We start from the raw sequence: 20,466 nt of genomic DNA on the forward strand, positions 1-20,466 counted from the left end.
TTCCTGTGGCCTCTTCCTGGTGTCATCTACCCCGTCTCTGTTTCCTCTGTACTGTGCTCTGCACTGCCTCCAGAGCTGTTTTTCTGAGAATCAGAGCTCACAATTAAACTGCCTTGTTTAAGATATTTTAGACAAAGTCTACACCCCTGAGGATTGTCTGCAGAGCCCCTCAAGGAAGTCTGAAGCTTCCCCTTCATCTTCCTGCCCTCCCTCTCCTTCCCCATCTTTGTACCTTAGGCTTAGTCCCTCTGAACCACTGTTGTTTTCTTAAATAGTATGCACTTTCAAATCTTCCTACCTTTGTTTTCTCTTTTGGATCTTTTTTTTTTTTTCTCTTTTCCTTCTGCCAGCCCCAATGTCACTTTCTCTAGCAAACTCTTCCCACCATCCTATGCAAGTAGACTTCTTTAATGGCTTATTGAAATGAGTATGTGGATATGGCTCGTTTCTCTGTGAATGGTTTTTGGGTCAGGTTTTTAGTTATGAGAAGGGAGAACAATATTTAGTACTTTTGAAGGGCTCAATACTTGAAGGAATTGAAACGTTTCAGAAAATCATGAAAAGAGATTGAATGGTAGTAAGTACTGTGCTAAACAGTTGTCTAATCTGATTGTTCTGAGGCCATTTAGTCCATTTAACATCATAATTGGGGCACTTTTTTCTACATCTTTTTGAGATACCCAAAAACTCCCCATGTTTGTGGGTCCCACCACGCAGTCATTCATTCACTTGTGCAACCGTGTGTCCCAGCCTCCTTTCTTCCCACCTTCCCCCCAAACTTTTACTGAGGTTTTACTCTGTCCTAGGTTGGCTCACTCTTATTAAGGAAGAAACAGACAGGGGCCACACCATCCATGAGTTTCCCTTAGTTAAGAAGAAAATCTGATCTAATCCAGGCCTGTAAAGTATTCTTGATGTTCTGTTTCTTCTCTTCTCTCTCTTTTTAAGATCTGTGTTAGATTTTCCCTTTTCCCTGACAGTTTGTTTCTGCCCTTTTCTATTCCAGAGCCATATATTCATGCGTTTGCCTGGATGTGTCAGCATTTTGACTGCCCAGAAATTTTCATCCGGTACTTTAACTGGATTGCGTATAATTCTGTGCGCTTGAGGTTGACTAGTGGACAGGATGAAGTCTGTCCTCATGAGCCTTGCATTCTGTTGGGGAGGCAGACAACAGACATGTGAGCTGTGAGCATAACTGTTTCTGACAGAATGTGTTTTACCAGGTAAACAAGACAGTGATGAGGGGCTGAAGGGCATGTGTTGCTGTTTTAACCAGGTGATTGGATGAGGCCTTTCTGTAGACGATGTTTAAACCAGAGCCTGAAAGAGGTAGCCCTGTGAAGATCTGTGGGAAGAGCATCCTAGTCATCAGGAACCACAGGGTCAAGGGCCTGAGTCAGGAGCAAGCATGACGTGTTTCAGGGGAAGAAATAAGGCCAGTGCGGCTGGAATATAGTGACTGAACGCAGGGGTTGATCACATGATCTCTTCTAGTGTATGGTAAGGAGGCTAGGCATGGCATGAGTCTCCTGGGCTACTGTAATTGAAGACCACAAGCTGGTAGCTTAAAATAATGGAGATTTATTATCTCATAGTTTTTTTTTTTTGTTTTTTTTTTAATTTTTTTTTTTTCAACGTTTTTTATTTATTTTTGGGACAGAGAGAGACAGAGCATGAACGGGGGAGGGGCAGAGAGAGAGAGAGACACAGAATCGGAAACAGGCTCCAGGCTCCGAGCCATCAGCCCAGAGCCTGACGCGGGGCTCGAACTCACGGACCGCGAGATCGTGACCTGGCTGAAGTCGGACGCTTAACCGACTGCGCCACCCAGGCGCCCCTATTATCTCATAGTTTTTGAGACTAAAATTCCAACATTAAGGGTGTCAGCAGGGCCATGATCCCTCTGAAAGCTCTAGGAAGGACCCTTCCATTCTTCGTCTAGCTTCTGGTGGCCTCTGGCATTCCTTGACTTATAATTGTATCAGTACAGTACCTGCCTCTGTCTTCACACAGCCTTCTGCTCAATTTGTAGCTTTGTGTGTCCTTTCTTCTCTTTGTTACTACAGCAGTTACTGGATTTAGGACCACCTTAATCTAGTATGACCCCAACTTAATTACGTCTACAAAGACCCATTGTCCAAATAAGGCCATTCTTGTACAAACTTTGGCAGCACCTGTACCACGTAAGGTTGTTTTATTGTCAAGGTTCTCAAGAGGAATAGAACCAATAGTGTGTATAATCATATACAACTACGGAGGCTGATAAGTCTGAAGGTCTGTAGTCAGCGGGCTGGAAACCCAGAAGAGTCACTGGTTAGTTCCAGTCTGAGTCCAAGGCCTAATCACCAGGAGAACTGATGGTGTAATTCTAGTCCAAAGGCTGGAAGGCTTGAGACCCAGGAAGAGTCCATGTTTCAGTTGAAGTCTGAAGGCAGGGGAAAAACCATTATCCCAGCTGGGGTGCAGTCAGAAAAAGTCTCTGTGACTTTGAGGATAGTCATTTTTTTTTGCACTGGAAGATGTTAAAAGGCATGTTTTTCTAATTTTTACTTTAAAATGTTTATTTGCCCTTTATATGAAACAACAGATAAAGATAAGACCAAGAATACAGAGAGGTAAAGAAGCCAGAAGACAAGGAGTACAGATGAGAGCCAGTGACTACGTGAAAGGGGTTGGAACAGAGGGTTGAAAATTGAAGTTAGAAGGGTCCATTTCCATAACTAATGCTTTTTTTCAAGTTGTTGCCCCCTATTTTTTTTTAAATCACATCTATTATTTATTAAAAACCAAAAGCAATCAATAATAATGATGGCAAACAAAAAAAGAAAACAAAAACAAATGCTTTCCCTAAATATCACATGTTCCCTGAAATTCCCACTAGTTTTTTTTTAACTTTTGTGGTATGAAATTACAAAATTTCTTAGTTGGAAAGCTAGTTTTATTATTTTTGTTTATTTCTTTTGTTATCTGTAGAATTTTTTTTGACATATAATTAGTGTAGTGTTTGTTATGTTAGTTTCTGGTTGATACGATGATTCTGTGCATCATGCATTCCTCACTACAATAGTGCATCATTACGGTCTTATCGACTGTGTTCCCTGTGCTGTGCTTTTCATCTCCATGACTTGGTTTTTTTGTAACTGGAAGTTTGTACCTCATGATCCCCTTTATTTATTTTACCCCCATCCACCTTTCCTCTGACAACCACCAGTTCTCTGTATTTAAGAGTCTGTTTTCTTGTTTGTTTATTCACTTGCTTTGTTTTTTTTAGATTCCACATCAGTGAAATAATATGGTATTTGTCTTTCCCTGTCTGACTTATTTCACTTAGCATAATATTTTTAGGTGTATTCATGTTGTCCCAAATGGCAAGATCTCATTCTTTTTTATGGCTGAATAATACTCCTTTTATATAGATAGAATACTCCTTTTATAGATAGATATATAGATTGACAGACCACTTCTTTATTCATCTGTGGATGGGCTTGGGGTGCTTCTGTATCTTGGCTTTTGTGAATAATGCTGCAGTAAACACAGGGATCTATATATATCTCTTTTCAAATTAGTGTTTTCATTTTCTTTGGGTAAATACGGTAATGGAATTCTTGGATCCTGTAGTATTTCTCATTTTAATTTTCGGCCTGTTTTTCCTTGAATTCCCCTAGTAGTAATTTCCCATTCAAATTTATATTGTGTCTTCATCATCTATTAGTAATCTTATCCCCGAGACACATTTCCTAGGATTAAGATTTCAAGTTTTTGTAATTGTCATTGTTTTTTAAAATGCTACAGAAAATCCATGAATGAGCTTGTTTTGTGGCCTTCACAAGAAATGTACTTAGCCATGATCCTCCGTGTTTTACTCCCAACAGAGAAAAGCATAACAGGGAGGTAGGTAGGCAAGGATGTCAGACACAATTGGTGATGTGGAAGAATTTTAAAATATTCTATTTAAATTCGCCCTAGGGTCAGAGCACACATTCTCATTGAGAGGTGGAGTACACATCCATCCCATACTCAGCTGTAATAGTAGCCATGGCCTTTCTGTGTAGATGTCTAATAAATGGAGCACATCTTTTTTGGATGGATAATCAATTTTGAAATCCCTTGTTGTAGGTAAGCCGTTAAAACAGAAATGTTAACTTCATGAGTTTAATGAGTACCTTCCATGATAGCTTAGTGACAGAGATGGAAAGAAAGTCAGGTGGGGAGCAGTGAGGAAGAGTAGAATGAGAGTTTAATGAATATCCACTTGCACACTTGAATGTCAGCAGCAGTGTTCTACCTCCTGGAAAATGTCTTTCAACTGTGCATCCCATTACTATTCCTGCAGCCCATGTAGCTTGAAAATGGAGGCAGAGTGTGTTTGTAAGAAAGCTCTCCTTTGCAACATAATGAGATCGAGGCGGGTAATTTGCAGATTGCGGGAGCAGTGTGGTCAAACCTGGGAAAAAAAAAAAAAAAAACAGCCAAATGAAAAGACCATGTGAAATAGGAGATGGCTGATAATGAGCCCGGAAATCACATATCAGATAGCCAGTGGGCTGGCATTTCCTCATATCCTTGTCCTCTCATTGCTAAACACTTTCTCTTACTCTGTTTGCTCAGTCTCTCTACACCTAACATTTCTGCCTTGTGTCTTGAAAATATGAATGAATTGGCATCTCTGCCATTTGAAACAAATAAGAATGAAGCCTTTTTTATTATTCAACAGATGTATTTGCCTAAACATGGGTGTATGGTATTATTTCGAATGCTTTTGAATCCAAGGACGTTTTGTTTGTTGCATTCTTTTTTAAAACATCTCATTAGTTTTTCAAGCCTCATTTTCACTCCTTGCCTTTTCTCGATTCTATGACAATTTTTGCTATATAGTTTGGAGAGAGTTTGCCTTCCCCCTCCAACAAAACAAAAAAGAAAGACCCCTTCTCATTAGGTATGGATTGGGGCAACACAGAAAGTTGAAATCAGCTTGATACTATCAAGTGTTCAGTGGTCAGGGCATCACAACCTCTTTGCTTTCCTAGGCCTTTTACCTTGCTGTCTGTCTCTTTCCTATATGAGAAATCGGTGCCAATCCCTAAATGCACATCTGTAAATTAATAGCCGACATAATGCATTTCAAATCATAGGAAGGCTGTTTCTAGACATCTATTTCATTTTTGTAGCATAGTCGGTTTTTGCCCATGGTTCCAGGTGTTCATGGAATTTCTGACTTGGGAAAAAGGTTAATGCTTTCAAATACTTGCATCTGTATTGAGATACAAACTTGGATTAGGCATATGATCGAGACTCTTGTGGACCTTCTGGATAGCAAGGCCTAAGGGATGTGATGTGTGTCATGAGCTGGCAGCGAAACCCTGACTCCTGCCTGTGGCTGGTCTCAGAACTTCTGTTATCTTTATCTGACGCTGAAGGTCTTATTGTTGACCAGGAATAGTGTCCCACTGAATACAAGGCCATAGCAAGATTCTTGAAGTTGTAGTAATGGACAAGAAGATACCTCTTTCAGAGATGTTATTTCTTTCAAAATCTCCAGTGATTGAAGGGGGCTGGCAATTGGCCGAGAAAAATGTGGTGGAGAAGGGAGTAGGCAGGGAAGAAATGTCAATGCTATGGGTGTTTGGTAAAGGTAAAGATTAGAAGGATTTTTTTACAGAATTTTTTGCCAGGTCCCAAAAACACAGCTTAATGCCCCCAACTTTTTTCTGTATAGAAAAAGAGGTGAGTACAGTGGGTTGACAAATGTGAGTATCCTCTGACCATAAGGTTCTGTATGCTTTCTAGCAAATACTGAAACTCTAATGGGCTTTTAATGCACGGGAGGATACAGTGTCTATGTTCTTTCATGTGTCTGTCTGTATTTGTGTGTGTGTGGGGGGGGGGGTGGTATAAGGCAGGGTGCTTAAATGCTTTGTTGCATTATGTTAATTCCTCGGCAGTGCAATCAAATTCATGTCGTAATTAAAGCTGTCAGTTGGAAGGCAAGCCAATCGCCACGAAAACACAGCATAACAAATGAAGTGAAATGATTCTGCGTGTAGCTATACAATGCTTCGCCAGGCATGAAATTAAATAAGTAATTTGATGTTGACATCAGAAATTGAAATGATACCCACTGTTCCCTCATTCAGTCAGACCTGCATAAACAATAGCCAGAACAAATATGCACAACAAAGCCCTCTTCTCCACCCAGCTCCCTGAGTAATGTACAATATATATGCAAAATGAGTATAACAGAGCTTTCCGAGACCTGAAGGATGTAATTTTCTTTGGTATACAATAAGATGATATGTATGTGGGGGTGGGAGGTGGGTTTGGAGGGGTACTTCTGCTTCTGGGATAAAATGCATTTGCAGGAAGGGGAAAAAAACCTGAAATAAACAAATCCCATGCTCTTTCTGAGTAATTCATCCTAAAATGAGTTTACCTCCCAGGGGCATGACTCCAGGGTGGTGGAGACCTAAGTTGGCTTTTGCCTTCCTCTGCTCCATGGAAGGCTGTGGGTGCTGTACACAGGTGATGCGGTCACGTGGCTAATCACTGCTAGGAGAAGCTGTCTCCATGGCTACAGTGGATCTCCCTATGTACCATTTATGGGATCAGGAATGCAGCAAGATTTTTTTAAACCAAGTCCGGTGTGCAAGATCACACATCTATTGTCCTTTATTCCCCCTGAGTCTGTCTGAAACATCAAGGTGAAGAAAGTTTTGCTTTGGGAAGTGCATTTAGGAATGCCCTGGAGCGTACTGTTCTTTTTTGTTGTGGATGCTGTTGATACTTACCAGCACTGTATTTCCTTCTCAGAAACAGTTTAAAGTCAGGAAGATTCCCATCTACTGTATTTTCAGAGGTTTTAAATTCACCTAAGCCTTCTTTCCCCCCCATTCAATCCACTTATTTATTTATACATTAATTCAACGAATACTTACTAAGTGCATCCTGTGTGCCAAGCACTGGGGAAGCAGTGATGAGTTAACCAGATGGTCCCTGCTACCTGTAGTTTGCAGAGCAGGGACAGAACATGTAGGTGGAATAATAGCTAGGGATGAACTGAGTGAGTACTGCTTGTAGGCGGAAGTCAGCCTGCCCCAGGAAGGGGGTAGCCCCTGATCCAAGCTAGTCAGGGAAAAGGCCCTGCCAGTGCAAGGACACTTAGCCAAGACCAGGAGACTGTCTTAGCATTAGCATTCCTTTTGTCTCAAGCTTATTTATACTTAGGGCCTTTCTTGTTCACAAAAAGGATACTAAAAATTAAAGAATTTGTAATGGGAGGTTTTAAGCAAAAAAACCCCAGAAGTACAAACAAGCATGAATCACAGACAAGTCTAAAACAAAACCCAAGTTCTCTTTTGGGCCTCTTTGCCCAAAGAAATGGTGCCCTGCAAGCCTTTCAGAATTAATATTATTTGTTTTAGTCTTCTGTGTGTCAGAACTATGGAAGCCTAAATTGATAATTCTTGTGACTAAAACCTTCAGAAAAATGTTGCTTTTCATGGCTTCCCTTTACCCACACATTCTTTGCATTTTATTCTACTAATTATGTTTACAAAATGTCTCATTTTTGAAAAGCGCTCTGTGTGTACTAACTGATGCCTTTAGGGAATAAACTGGCAAGTAGGTCATACACTGGAAAAGTCATCCAAACCCACTGGGCTTTTATTTTCAAGTCAGTCTGGGCTTTTTCCTCTTGCCTGCCCCTTTGCGGCCACAAAACTGAGTAGCTTGAGACCAGGGCATTGAATGTCAGCAAGTCAGGGAGGCAGGCTGATGCGTGTCTGTTTAGTCTCAGTGCAGGGCGAAATGCCATCATTAATTCATTACCCAGCTGCCTGTCAAATAAATTGGCAATTACGTCCACCGCAGAAGCTTGGAATTCAGTAAATAGCACGTTAGCATCTCTGAGTTGTTGAGAGATGTAAAGGGGAAAATTAAGCCAACACGGTGTTTGTATCAGTAGCAGATGACAAGGGGCAGCATACACTAGTGATGTGATGTAGCGATGAAAAACCCGCAAAGGGCTGGTAATGAGCTGTGTGGATTGGAACGTGTTAAAAACCATTGCTGATTTTCCACTTTGTCTTTATGCTTTATTGCAGAGTTCAGCTCCTTCCAGCTTGGGAACAGGCTACTTCGTAAGTTTATCTCAACTTGCACATGTGTGCCTTGCGTTGGCATTGATTTACTTCTATAATGTTCGCTCATTAGGATGTGAAAAAAAAAAAAACCTAAGAAGTCCCCTCTCAGTCCTAAAGAGCAGACTGATAGCCATCCTTTTAGTAGGATTATTTTATTTTTAAAAGACATGACCTGTCAGGCCTCGTAGATCATGAGTCAGTCTGAGATGTGGGTCTCATAGCCAGTACATTTCCTTCTCACCTGGCAGTGTAAAGGAGACCTGATTGGCTCATGCCATCTTTCCTACATAAATGGTTTTTTTTTTTTAGTGACAAGTGCCATGTCATGTGGAGGATGGAATTCAGATTATGCACTGAGGTTTTTACTCACCTTTAAGATCTCTTTTTTTTCTTTAAAAGATTTTTATGTTTAAGTAGTCTCCACACCCTACATGGGGCTCCAGTCTACAACCCTGAGATCAAGAGTTGGACGTTCCCCCAACTTGGCCAGCCAGGTGCCCCCACTTATAAGATCTCTTAAAGAACTTTCCCACATATGTAGGGAATTGCCTTCTTTAAAAAATTATTTTGGTGAGAGGTGGTGGTTTAATGGATGTTTTTCCTTACAGTCTGAGTACGTGGCCTTTAGATTTCCTTTCAGCAATCATGGAACTCCTCATTTTAGCAAATATAAGTGTATTATGTTATTTCTAGACATTTCTTTGTCCTTTGGGAGGGGTGGGATGGTGTCCTACCTCAGGGATTATCTCATAGATAATTCTCTCATAGAGAAATTGTCACTTCATTTCTTTTATTTATAGCAAAATTACCCTTTTTGGATTCAATAATCTTTTTCAAGATATAAGTAAACAAGAGTTACAAATAGGCATTATTTACACATCAGGAAAACATGCCAGTGTGGAGGGTCTTTTTTTTTTTTTTTTTTTTTGGGGTGGTATTTAAAGGAATCATTTCTGAATGATGAGCATTGTTACTCTGCCTGCTCGGCATTTTCTGAGAAAATAATGAAAATAAAACAAAGTGGAAAATAATTACTGATTCAGTTTAGTTGCCTTTAAATTCCTTTCCCCTAAAATGCTAATTATGCTGGTTTTCTTCTGCCCACACATTTCTCTTGATAACATTAAATATATGAAAACCAGAATCATTTCATTGAATGATAAGTCTTTTCCAAGCTTGGCAGAAGTAGCATTTTCTAAATGTTGATTTTTTTTATCTTAATCTATGATAATGAGAAAAAGGAGAAGGATAAAGATTTTTTGGTACCTGTTTAATACAGTCAGAACGCTTTTGCTTGCTCCGTATTGTGACTGAATATTCATGCTTCCAGAAACAAGCAGGATGCTGAAGCAGTCGAAATAACAGAAGTAGCCCATCTGCCATGCCTTCACACCAGGCTGGATGTGGGTTGAGACGCTGGAAGTAAAATCTGGAGACTGCCAGTGTCTCTTCTCTGTCCAAAAGCTAAATTATCCCTCTTGGCTTTCTTCAGTAGAGCAAGGCCAAAACCACTAACTTAGCCCTTGATCACTTTGAGACTGAACGTTCCTGGTATTTTTTTCTGTTGTCAGTATGATCACCCTGAAAGAAGAAAGTCATCTCTAGAAACATCAAGAAGTTTATTATGCTTTTTGTCACTTATTTTTCTCATTTCAGGAGTGTTTATTTTTTATTCCTTAATAATACACACTTATGAGAAGAGTCTGCAGTTATGAATCTAAAATGATTTTTACATTCACGCTCTGTTGGATGAGTATAAAAGTTTGTCTCTTGGTGAAATTGCTCTTAGTATTGCTTTGCTTACCTAAAAAAATCTGTAGTATTATTAGCTTACATGGAAAAGATACGTCCCAGATGCATGTTCAGCTCTCAACCATGACAAAAATGCTCTACTTAGAATGTGTTTCCAATAATGGGATTATTGTGTTATCAAAGTGCAAAATCCATTGATACTACTGCCAAATTCTCATCAAAAAGTGTCTTCTGTTTCAATTTTAATTCCAACGATAGCGAATATAATACTTGATTTCAGGTGCCAACATCAGCATTGGTGAGTTTTATGCTTCTAGGTGGAAATAGTATATGCACAACTTATAGTAGTTTTGCGTTAACATGTTCTTTGCACTGTGCTTTATGATCTATGATTTCATATTAGCCTTTACTTATGTCTGTAATGAAGGCTCAGCATCAGGTAAGTGAGATGTCGACTCTATCCTTAATTCTTTTCAGCATCTCTTTCAAGTGTGGACGGAGGCAAATCACCTGCAGAGTCACAGAGCTATTAATGCTATTGAACCATAATGTGAACTCTGGTATAAGAAAACTGAAGGCACTCACCTATTGGGTTTAACAACCTGGAACTCTTTTTTTAAATACTCTCCCATGCCCCAGCATTAGTCTAACTTCAGGATTTTCTTTCATTTAGATTTTATGCTCTCATAGAGCTTTTAGTGAACTAAGGTAAAATGCTGATCATTGTGTGTGCTAATGAAATGAATCCCCACTGGAGTACACACACACACACACACACACACACACACACACACACACACACAGGCATACGCGTGTGCCAGCCCACACCCCATGTCCATAGCCAGTATATTCTGCCTTCCTTCAGTTCTTTTCATTTATCAGTAGTGATAAGTTAAAAAAATTTAAAGAAGAACCCTTTGTTTTCTTTTTAGTCATATTTGTTTATATCTCTTTGGTTTTGTGTTCCAAAGATGTCTGCTTAGGTCTGTTACTTTTCCAATTCATTTATAAGCTGAAGATTTGAGAAATGAGAACAGCAGCTAAAATCAGTATTTACATAAGCATATTGCAAAGGATTCTTAAAGTAGACAAAATAAAGAAGGATTGGAACAAACTTTTCACATTTTTGGGAGCTTTTGAATAATGTGGGTGTTATACACACAGAGAGACACACATATATATTCATTGCATACTCAAGCCCAGCTCATGTTCTAAATATAAATGGAAGTATAGACTGGTTGGAATCTATTTGCTTTTTTTTGATTTTTTATTTTTGGCAAGAGTACCAAAACTTGTTGGAGTGTGTAGCGTTTTTCTTTCTTTCTTTTTTTTTTTTTTAAACCTTAATGCAGTGAACACGTTTTCATTTTAATTTAAATGTTTTGGGCTATATTCTCTTCTTATACTTGTATTTGAAGTGTTATTGTGCATAGTGGATGATTAAGAACTTAGAGACAGAATGATCTGAAGACTACTTGTGTGACCTTGGGCAGGTTATTTGATGTTTGAGAGTCTGCACCCACCTAATAGAGTTGTGAATTCTAAATGAGACAAGGTGTTTCATGCACACAGAACAGCTCTCATTAATAGCCAGTTACTCCCATTATAGTGTGTGATGGACAAAACTCGCTGTCATTAAGTGGCTGTGTGATGTTGTGGTTGGTAGAGGATTACCACAAGAAATTAGTGATGCAAGAAGGAAATTTTGGAATTTGTAGCTATAGGTCAGGAATACTTGATTCTTGCTATATTCTTGTCCCTTTCTGAGGAGCCTGTAACTGTGTCTTTGGTCAGCTGTATACCACTTTACTACACGTGTGAACAAAAAACAAATATGGAGTTCATTGTCTGTGATCCTCTATGATCACCATGATGTTGGAATGAACCATTCTAGGCTGTCCATGTATTATGGTTGTTTAATTTGTCTCTTAAAGCCATTTGTTTATTTTCTTCCTCAGACCTGAGTCATTTAAAGACTGCAAACAGCTCTTGAGTTTGGGCTGGAGGGTAGGAAAGATCTGTTCAATACGTTCAGGTGTTACGAGGTTGTGTCATGTATTTGCTGCTCTCTGACACCAAAAAGGAGAGTAATTACCCTAGTGTACCTGAGTGAAGTAAGCGAAGTCAGTAGAGTGACAAGACCAGTAAAAACATCTCCTGGTTGCCAGTGGTCTGATGTGTCATCACAGGAAGGTTCTGGACTCGTTCTTTACAAGCCCTGGACTCCATCTGCCAGTAGTTGGTAGCCACTGTTGGTGTAGGAGTTGATTGACTTGTCAGGCTGAACCTGACCCCTGGTGTAAAGGAAGCTTTCCTTGGTTCTGGTCATGTGTCCTGCCTGCTTCTCTGGACAACTTTCAGCCTTCTTCCAGGTGTGAATCTAAGTGTCTTAGGCCCATAGTCTCAAATAGCTTGGATCCTGCTTTTGTAAACTTCAGTCATCCAGAAATATTTTCATAATTGTTCCCAAATAGTAACTTTAATTCTCCTCAGTTGCCTCACATCTATCAATATACATACTTTAAGATTATCAAGGAAACTAACACACTAGTACCTAATGATTAAAACTACCACTTTATATGATAAAGGGGAATTGTGTGGTGGTACATGTCTTAACATGGGATGTGTGCATTCCTGTGCAGTCTTACTACTTAAGAAATTGTGTTTGTAGTGTTGGTAACAGGCAATGGGTGCAAAATATTCACCTGTGGCTCTCCATCAGAGCTATAAGGTCATAAAAGGATTAAATTCTTTGCCATCTTCTAAGTTTTTGACTACAGACCCTGAAATATCTCCTGTTTTTCTTCGAATAATGTGGGCGTTTTTTTTGTTTTGTTTGTTTGTTTTTCAAGACTGGGCTTTTCTTTTAACAGACACTTCTGACTTTTTGTCTTTCACTAAGTACTAAGCACCTTCTCCATCAGGCACTGTTCTAGGTGATAGGTTACAGATGTGAAAAATCAGTGGACCCTCTCAAGGAATTTAGTCTTCCCTAAACCACCCAGTTCCTTTCCTTCCTCTGTGATGCTTTTAATATTTTTGATACTTCGCATTTAAAGAAGTGGATTTAGGGGCGCCCGGGTGGTTCAATCAGTTGAGTGTCTGACTTCAGCTCAGGTCATGATCTCGCAGTCCATGAGTTTGAGCCCATGTCGGGCTCTGTGCTGACAGCTCAGAGCCTGGAGCCTGCTTCTGATTCTGTGTCTCCCTGTCCCTCTGCCCCACCCCTGCTCACGCTGTGTCTCTCTTGTCTCTCAAGAATGAATAAAGTTATACAAAATTTTTTTAAATTAAGTGCATTTAGGCTCTACAGAGAACCTGACATTCTTCCCCTTTATAATGTTTCTCTGGGTTTTAAGTTTACAAATGCACCTATATCTACCTGGTCTTGATTGCAACCCCATGCAGAGTCATCTTCCTCCCCACCTGCCAGTACTTGCTGGTATTGCTGGGAGAGAATTTTGTAATTCGAGTATTTAATCATAACCTGTCAAATGCTTAAAGATAAATGATGCCGAGTATTTTAACATGTCTCCCAAATAAGACTCTAATATTTATATTTATTAATAATTAACTCTGGGTAAATGAATTCTTGGCCATTCTTTATTTACTGACAAGTTTCCATTATAATGGAAATTTCTTAAAAAATCTCAGTTCCATCAGAGATCTCCAGTAGTTTTGGGTCATTTGGATTCATTGATAAAGATTGAGTTAGAAAACAGCACACCAGATGGAGAGTACAGTGCATTTTAATTGTCAAATATATATTAAACATCTTTTCTTTGTTCTTAAGGTAAATAAGATGTAAGTATTTATAAGGGTCAATTATGAATTATAGTAGGATTAAGTTGTGCAGAACTTAATGGATATTGAGATTCTCAACAGATAAAGAAAAAGGTGGAACAAAGTTTGAGGCAACAAAGGTAAGAGCACAGAGAATGGAATTCCACATTGTGTGGAATTGCTTTGACTGTATCATGTTTCTGGAAAAAGGCTGGACTTGGGTTGGTTAATTATAGGGAATGATTTATAGGTAGATATGGACTTGATGCTACTGATCTGGTAAAAATAAGAAAGATGTGAAGCCCAGAATTGATGACCGTGATGCTACTTTTATTTGGAATAGGAATCCCAAGAAGGAGAAGTTGGATTTCAGGAAGCTGGTGAGTTTGGAAGTTAGAGTAGGGAGTTAGAAGTTTTGGTGTGTATATATCTTCAATGGTAGCTTAGGGAGGTGGCCAAAGTAATGGGAAGAACAAAACATTGCCATGCAAATTGAAATCTGTGTTAAAACATGTGAGAATTTCAGTATGTCCTTAAAACTCAGCCTTATGCTTATCATAAAATATCTTAGGGGGCACCTGGGTGGCTCAATCAGTCAAGCATCCGACTCTTGATTTCGGCTCAGGTCATGATCCCACGCTTTGTGAGATCAAGCCCTGCATCAGGTTAATTATAGGGAATATGGAACAAAGCCAGGGAAGGAGTTGGGTGATTTTGAAATGATCTATTTACTATGCAGAAACATTTGGGTAAATGAAATCAATTGCTCTTCCCAGTGGTAAAAAGTTACCATGAGTTTGAACTATAACCTTTAAAATACTAGCCTGAGGAGCACCTGGGAGGCCCATTTGGTTAAGCATCCGGCTCAATTTGGGCTCAGGTCATGATCTCATGGTTCATGGGTTTGAGCCCTACGTCAAGCTCCATGCTTACAGTGTGGAGCCTGCTTGGGATTCTTTGTCTTTCTGCCCCTCACCCGATCGTGTTCATTTGTTCTTTCTCTCTCTCTTGCTCTCTCTCTCTCTCTCTCTCTCTCTCTCTCAAAAATAAATAAACATTAAAAAATACTATCCTGGGGACGCCTGGGTGGCTCAGTTGGTTGAGTGTCCGACTTCAGCTCAAGTCATGATCTCACAGTGTGTGAGTTCGAGCCCTGCGTCGGGCTCTGTGCTGACAGCTCAGAGCCTGGAGCCTGCTTCTAATTCTGTGTTTCCCTCTCTCTCTGCTCCTCCCCTGCTTGCGATCTGTCTCTGTCTCAAAAATAAAAACATTAAAAAAAAATTAAAAATAAATAAATAAATACTATCCTGAACTATCATTTTCTGTTACAAAGTAACAAAATCCAAATCTACACTGAAGTAGGTGTTTTGATAAGACTAGAAACCACAGAATTAATCTTAGTTACCCTGAATGGTCGGTGTATATCTGGACTGAGTATCTCTGTTTGGACAGGCTCCTCTGCATAGTCACCAGTAAACCCTAATTTCAGGAGCCTTAGACTAAAAATATCATTGTATTTCCTCTTTCTTTCTTTCTTTCTTTCTTTCTTTCTTTCTTTCTTTCTTTCTTTCTTTCTTTCTTCATTCTTTCCTTCTTTTCTTTTTCTTTTCTTTTCTTTTCTTTTTCTTTCCTTTCCTTTCCTTTCCTTTCCTTTCCTTTCCTTTTCTTTTTTTCTGTTTTTGATGGGGTATGATTACTCTTCATTTTGGGAACAGGATCAGTGAGCCATGAGCAACATACCTCAACGATGTGAACGTTACAGTTTCAGTTCTGGTTTGTAGACATTTCATCCTTTGCAGGATCTGCACAGTGAGAGGCCTCTTCCGGCTCACCCTGAGGAAATTGTCTTCTAGCTCCACAGTTTTAGTTTCAACTTTTTCATGCGGTACAAAGGAATTGAGAAATTTGGTGAACAGGGTAGTTGGATGAGAAAGGATCAGATGGTATTTCTAGTTACCACTCACCCACCCCTCCACACTCTTGTCTTCTGAGCATTTCCATTGGGAAATAGGCCAGGTATTTTTAAACATCTGCTGTCCACAGGAGTCTTTGTTGTTGGCTGTTGCGAACTCTAATTGAGGAGATAAGAACAAAGTGCAGGTGCTCCTGATGGATGTGGGGAAATAGCCCTGGGCCTGGTCTTCCTGTCCCCTCCAGCGCTCTCCTGACCCCTCAGATTTGGAAAATATAAATCATTTTGGAAAAAAAGAAGGAGTTACAAGTCACAGGACTAGTTAATTGCTTATTAAAGGCCTTTGGTTCTGATATGCCAAGATCCATGATTCTGGCTACCTTACACCTAAATGTTTGCCGTGTGGGGCCAGTGCTTGTGATCGGTTTTGCTGCCTCTCTTTGCTCTCCTTTGAACCATAGAAGGCAAGGCCATGGGCCCCTTAGTACCTAATGAACACTGCTTTTCAGTGTCAGCAGTGAAAGAAGTCCACATTGCAATTGAGTGGCCAAGTCTGCCTTTCTGGGAAATTAATAATGAATAATGTTTTATATTTGTGTTACTCAGGGTGTAGCCCATAGAAATATTGAGGCTTTACTCTCGTTCTCTTGCATGGCTAGTGTATCTTGTCAGTCACAGAGGTGATTCAGCAAAGACTGTTTAGCAGTGTGTATCCACAATCCCAGAGGGAATGGACAGGCCACTGTCATGGAATTCAGAAACTCACTTTATTTCCTCTTTCTTCCCTTCCCATTTCCTTCCCCTTCTCTTCCTTTTCCTTTTCCTTTTCCTTTTCCTTTTCCTTTTCCTTTTCCTTTCCTTTCCTTTTTTTTTTTTCTTTTTCTAATGCTGGCTTCAAAGACGTTGTCCTATTCTTGTTGAAGATTTCCAGTTTATAGAAATGTGGAATTAGTTGGCATGAGCTATATATAAAATGAGCCACGGGCAGTATGAAATACCAAGGTTTACTCTGACTACCCATACAACCTTTATTTTTGATAGATTTAACTGCCCTGGAGTTTTATGGGCTATCAATCAGAATCTCAGGTCAAAGGACTCATTCCTTTGCTTAACTCCTTTAAAAAAATATTTTTCCTGAAATTGTAAATTAGATGCCTCCCTATCCATTACGTAAGAAACTTACAGCTTTGTGAAACACCAGGAGTATCATTTGAAAAGAGGTTAAAAAACACAACTGGGGCTTGTTAAAGAGGAAAAGTGCTATTTTAACTCCCAGTGTCACATTTTCCTATAGTCAGCTCCAGCAGTAAACAAGAGTTATTGGAAGCTTAGATAGCTTGAGACACTTCACCTATCTCCTGATACTTGACTTCAGAAGCCAAACATTTAAAATGCATTTTGCTCATGTAAAAATGTTTATCCATTTAAAATACAATGTCATTTTAACAAAAGCACCCTGGTGACAAGCTGTTTAGATATGGCACAGTTAATAAACTGTCAGGTCCTATACACATATATGTGAAAGGACCAGCACAGTTACCCAAGGCTTGGCATTATAAATCACTGTTAACAAACCTTAATTTGCTTGCTAGGCTAATGAATGATCTCCAATTTTCCTGTAGTAATTAGCTTCACTAACAGTCATGTTTAAAGGGGCCTGCCTTATACTACACTTAATTTCTGCTCTGAAATCTTTGATGCCTGGTTTGCAGGATGGAAAAAAAAAAAAAACAGAATGGAAAAGAAAAAGGAAAAGAAAAGAAAAAAGAAGAAACCTATCAGTCTCCATTGACAACTGTCTTGTAATAAATCCAGATTGTGGCTTTTCTCAAGTAGAAGCATTGCCAAAGGTGATGACTGTCTATTAGGGCTTATAAACTGTAATGTACTAGCAGATTTGCAATGGAGTGGTGAAGCCAGATAATTGCAGTGTCTCCTGTCTAAATGTGCTGCTGTGTGTAGTGGCCTCTGATTTTAAGGAGCCATTAACAATGCAGCAAGGCGTAACAGCTGTGGTTCCTAGTATACTCCTAATATTTCATACATTCATCACATCTCATAAAATCTTGCCCAGACCAACAAATGACTATGTGTACAGCTAGCCTGCCACAGAAGCAAATTGAGGAGAGACTGAATCATGCAGGTAGCATTACAGAGACCCACCAAGAACTCACCTAAGCCTACAGTGTACCATCATTCTCTTTTTTACTCCCAAGAATTCTGGTTCCATTTCAGTCCCTAGAGAGAACATTCACATTTTACCTTTTGCAAGAGGATCCTAACTGTAACCTACTTTTTCCTACCCTGGTGAGAAATAGGCCTGACTTTGCCAAGGGAAGGCAGGGCTGTGTCTTGTGCAGAGAAAGTCGAGGAAGTTGGCATCTCAATTCTCAACCCAAAAGAGACAAGAAATCTGGTTCCTTCATAATTTATTTGAAATACATTTGAAAAATAACTTTGTAACACAACTAGCGATGATACAAAAACCTGATTTCTCTGAACAAAAGGAGCATTAATACTAGAACATTCTAGGAAGCAAAGGAAACTACAGAAGCTAATATGTTTTTCTAGTCAGACATTAAGCAGGTAGGCATCATAACCAAATGGAAGTCTTAAGCTGCGTTTGGAAAGACGCATAATATAGTCACAAGTTATTTTCATCTGTTTGTAAATCGCCAGCTTTCAGTTCGGTCATTAAAATAGATCTGTTATTTTGGCTTTACCTTAATAGACTTAGAGTTATAGAACCTCTGAGTCATGGGGCGCCTGGGTGGCTCAGTCGGTTAAGCGTCCGACTTCGGCTCAGGTCATGATCTCAAGGTCTGTGGGTTCAAGCCCCGCATCGGGCTCTGTGCTGACAGCTCAGAGCCTGGAGCCTGTTTCAGATTCTGTGTCTCCCTCTTTCTCTGACCCTCCCCTATTCATGCTCTCTCTCTCTCTCTCTGTCTCAAAAATAAGTAAATGTTAAAAAAAAATTAAAAAAAGAACCTCTGAGTCAGAAGGGATGTCACATGTCACCTTGTCTGACTGCCAGTCTGAAACTTAACTCGCAAAACTAAGTATTGTTAGAACGATGACCTCTGTCATCCTAGAAACTGCCCCTTTAGTTGGCATAGCTGAAGATCATGCCACTTTTCTTGCCTTCTACACCTCCCTGTTCTTTTGATTACAGCTAACTAACAGGTGTGTCTTTTCCATACGTGGAACGATTACGCACAGACACATACATGCGTGTATCGTTGAAGCTCATCTTGGTGAACGTAGTGTGCTAGCCTGTGTCTGCCATCTGATACATCATTGCTTCTTCTTGGCACTGTGCTGGTGAACCCCGCCCATTGCCGGAAGTGTGATTTTTCCATCTTCATCCAGGTTGTTGACAAAAAGTATCAGTGCTGCTAGGTTTTCCTCGTTGCTCTTTTTGCGATGTCTCTTCTTCATGGGATTTGATATGCGCTGTCTGGCTTATTACAGACTCTGGGTATTTATTTCCTTTGCTGATTTTTTTTTCTGAGCCTCAAAAATAAAACCAGACATTCTTCCTTTGTTTCGTTTATCCATACATACATTTGGAAAGGGCTTTGAGCCAGTCTGTGGACATGCTTAGTATACTGTCTCTTTTTTCCTTTGTAGTCATCTTACCCAGTTAAAAAAAATTAACTGGACACTATCGAATGCACACCTTTGTTCTGCTGCAGAATTACAAAGTAATTGACTATTAAAATATACTTATCATAGATTCTGTTGTGATGTGGGTATTCATAGCCAAGCCTCTTCAAATTATTCTAAGATATGTGAACAAGCAGTATTATCTAAAATAGATAAAAGGACACACTATAAAAGAGGTGCAATTTGATACAGTATTCATGTCATAACAGATATGCATGAGTAATAATTAGAAAAAGGAGATAAACGAAAAACTTGCTATTATTTATAATAGGTCTGTGTTATAATACGGTTGCATCCGAAATGTCGAGTTCTTGAATTGTGACACATATTTAAATTTTGAATGCAGAAGAGATAATAAGTTTATTTTTGAAATTATTGCAAATTCTAAAGTGGTTGGGTCATGAAATTACGTTATTTTTTTTTTCATCTTCCAAATGAGGGTCAGATCAAGGTGCTCTTCAAAGGGGTCTTTCAGTGTCAGCCCATCTGAGGATATGTTGGTAGCGATGCTGTCCAACTGATCAAGAGACCATGCACATTCCGGGACCATTTGTCTAAGTCATTTTGTGAATGAAAACAAATGAGCGTTGGAAACGGTATCTTTTCCAAAGTCCTACAACTGGGGGAAGAATTCAAGTTGAGAATTGAACTTCATAACAGAAAACTATCCTGCCAATAACCGAATACTTATTTCACATTGAACAATAGGGAAATAGCATTGGCTTTTATTTTTCTTTTCCTTAACCTTTCAGGAACATAGGCCAAAGGGTAAGTTCTGTCTCTGTCTTTGTTTACCTCCCTAACTAGACATTAAAGCACATGAATCCTCGTTTCACCAAAGCATAAAACTTTGGTCTTTCCCATCCGACAAAAAGGTTATGTAAGTGTTTTGTTTAATATTCACACCTCATAATATGTATAGGCCAATTTAAATAAAGCCCCACTCTCCCATGCAAGGGAGTGGACTAGACTAGGCCACAACTTTCTGAAAACTCTTTCCTGGGAAGGCTTCAGTTTTATTTTTTGGTTTTTGTTTTTGTTGTGGTGGTGGTGGTGGTTTAATAAACTTCACTTTTTAGCACAAAGATTTACAGAAAAACTGAACTGAAAGTACAGAGTGCACAACAGAGTGTTGCTGTTACCTGTGGCTCACATATATCCGCCAATGACGTCCCGCACCATGGGGTACATTTGTTATAATTGATGAACCTA

General features: G+C 39.4%; 1 protein-coding gene across 6 annotated transcripts in view; it reads left to right on the plus strand.

Annotated features, from left to right (window-relative positions):
- The window catches only part of AUTS2 (activator of transcription and developmental regulator AUTS2), a 1,133,525-nt gene that overhangs the window by 514,271 nt on the left and 598,788 nt on the right, over positions 1 to 20,466 (plus strand). For all 6 annotated transcript variants that reach the window (XM_058710837.1, XM_058710836.1, XM_058710839.1 and 3 more), the window contains one exon: positions 8,103 to 8,138. In XM_058710837.1, coding sequence (XP_058566820.1) covers positions 8,103 to 8,138 — 36 coding nt within the window. The remainder of the gene's footprint in view (positions 1 to 8,102; positions 8,139 to 20,466) is intronic.

The sequence above is a fragment of the Neofelis nebulosa genome, chromosome 18 (genome assembly GCF_028018385.1).
Source record: "Neofelis nebulosa isolate mNeoNeb1 chromosome 18, mNeoNeb1.pri, whole genome shotgun sequence".
Classification (NCBI taxonomy): Eukaryota; Metazoa; Chordata; class Mammalia; order Carnivora; family Felidae; genus Neofelis; species Neofelis nebulosa.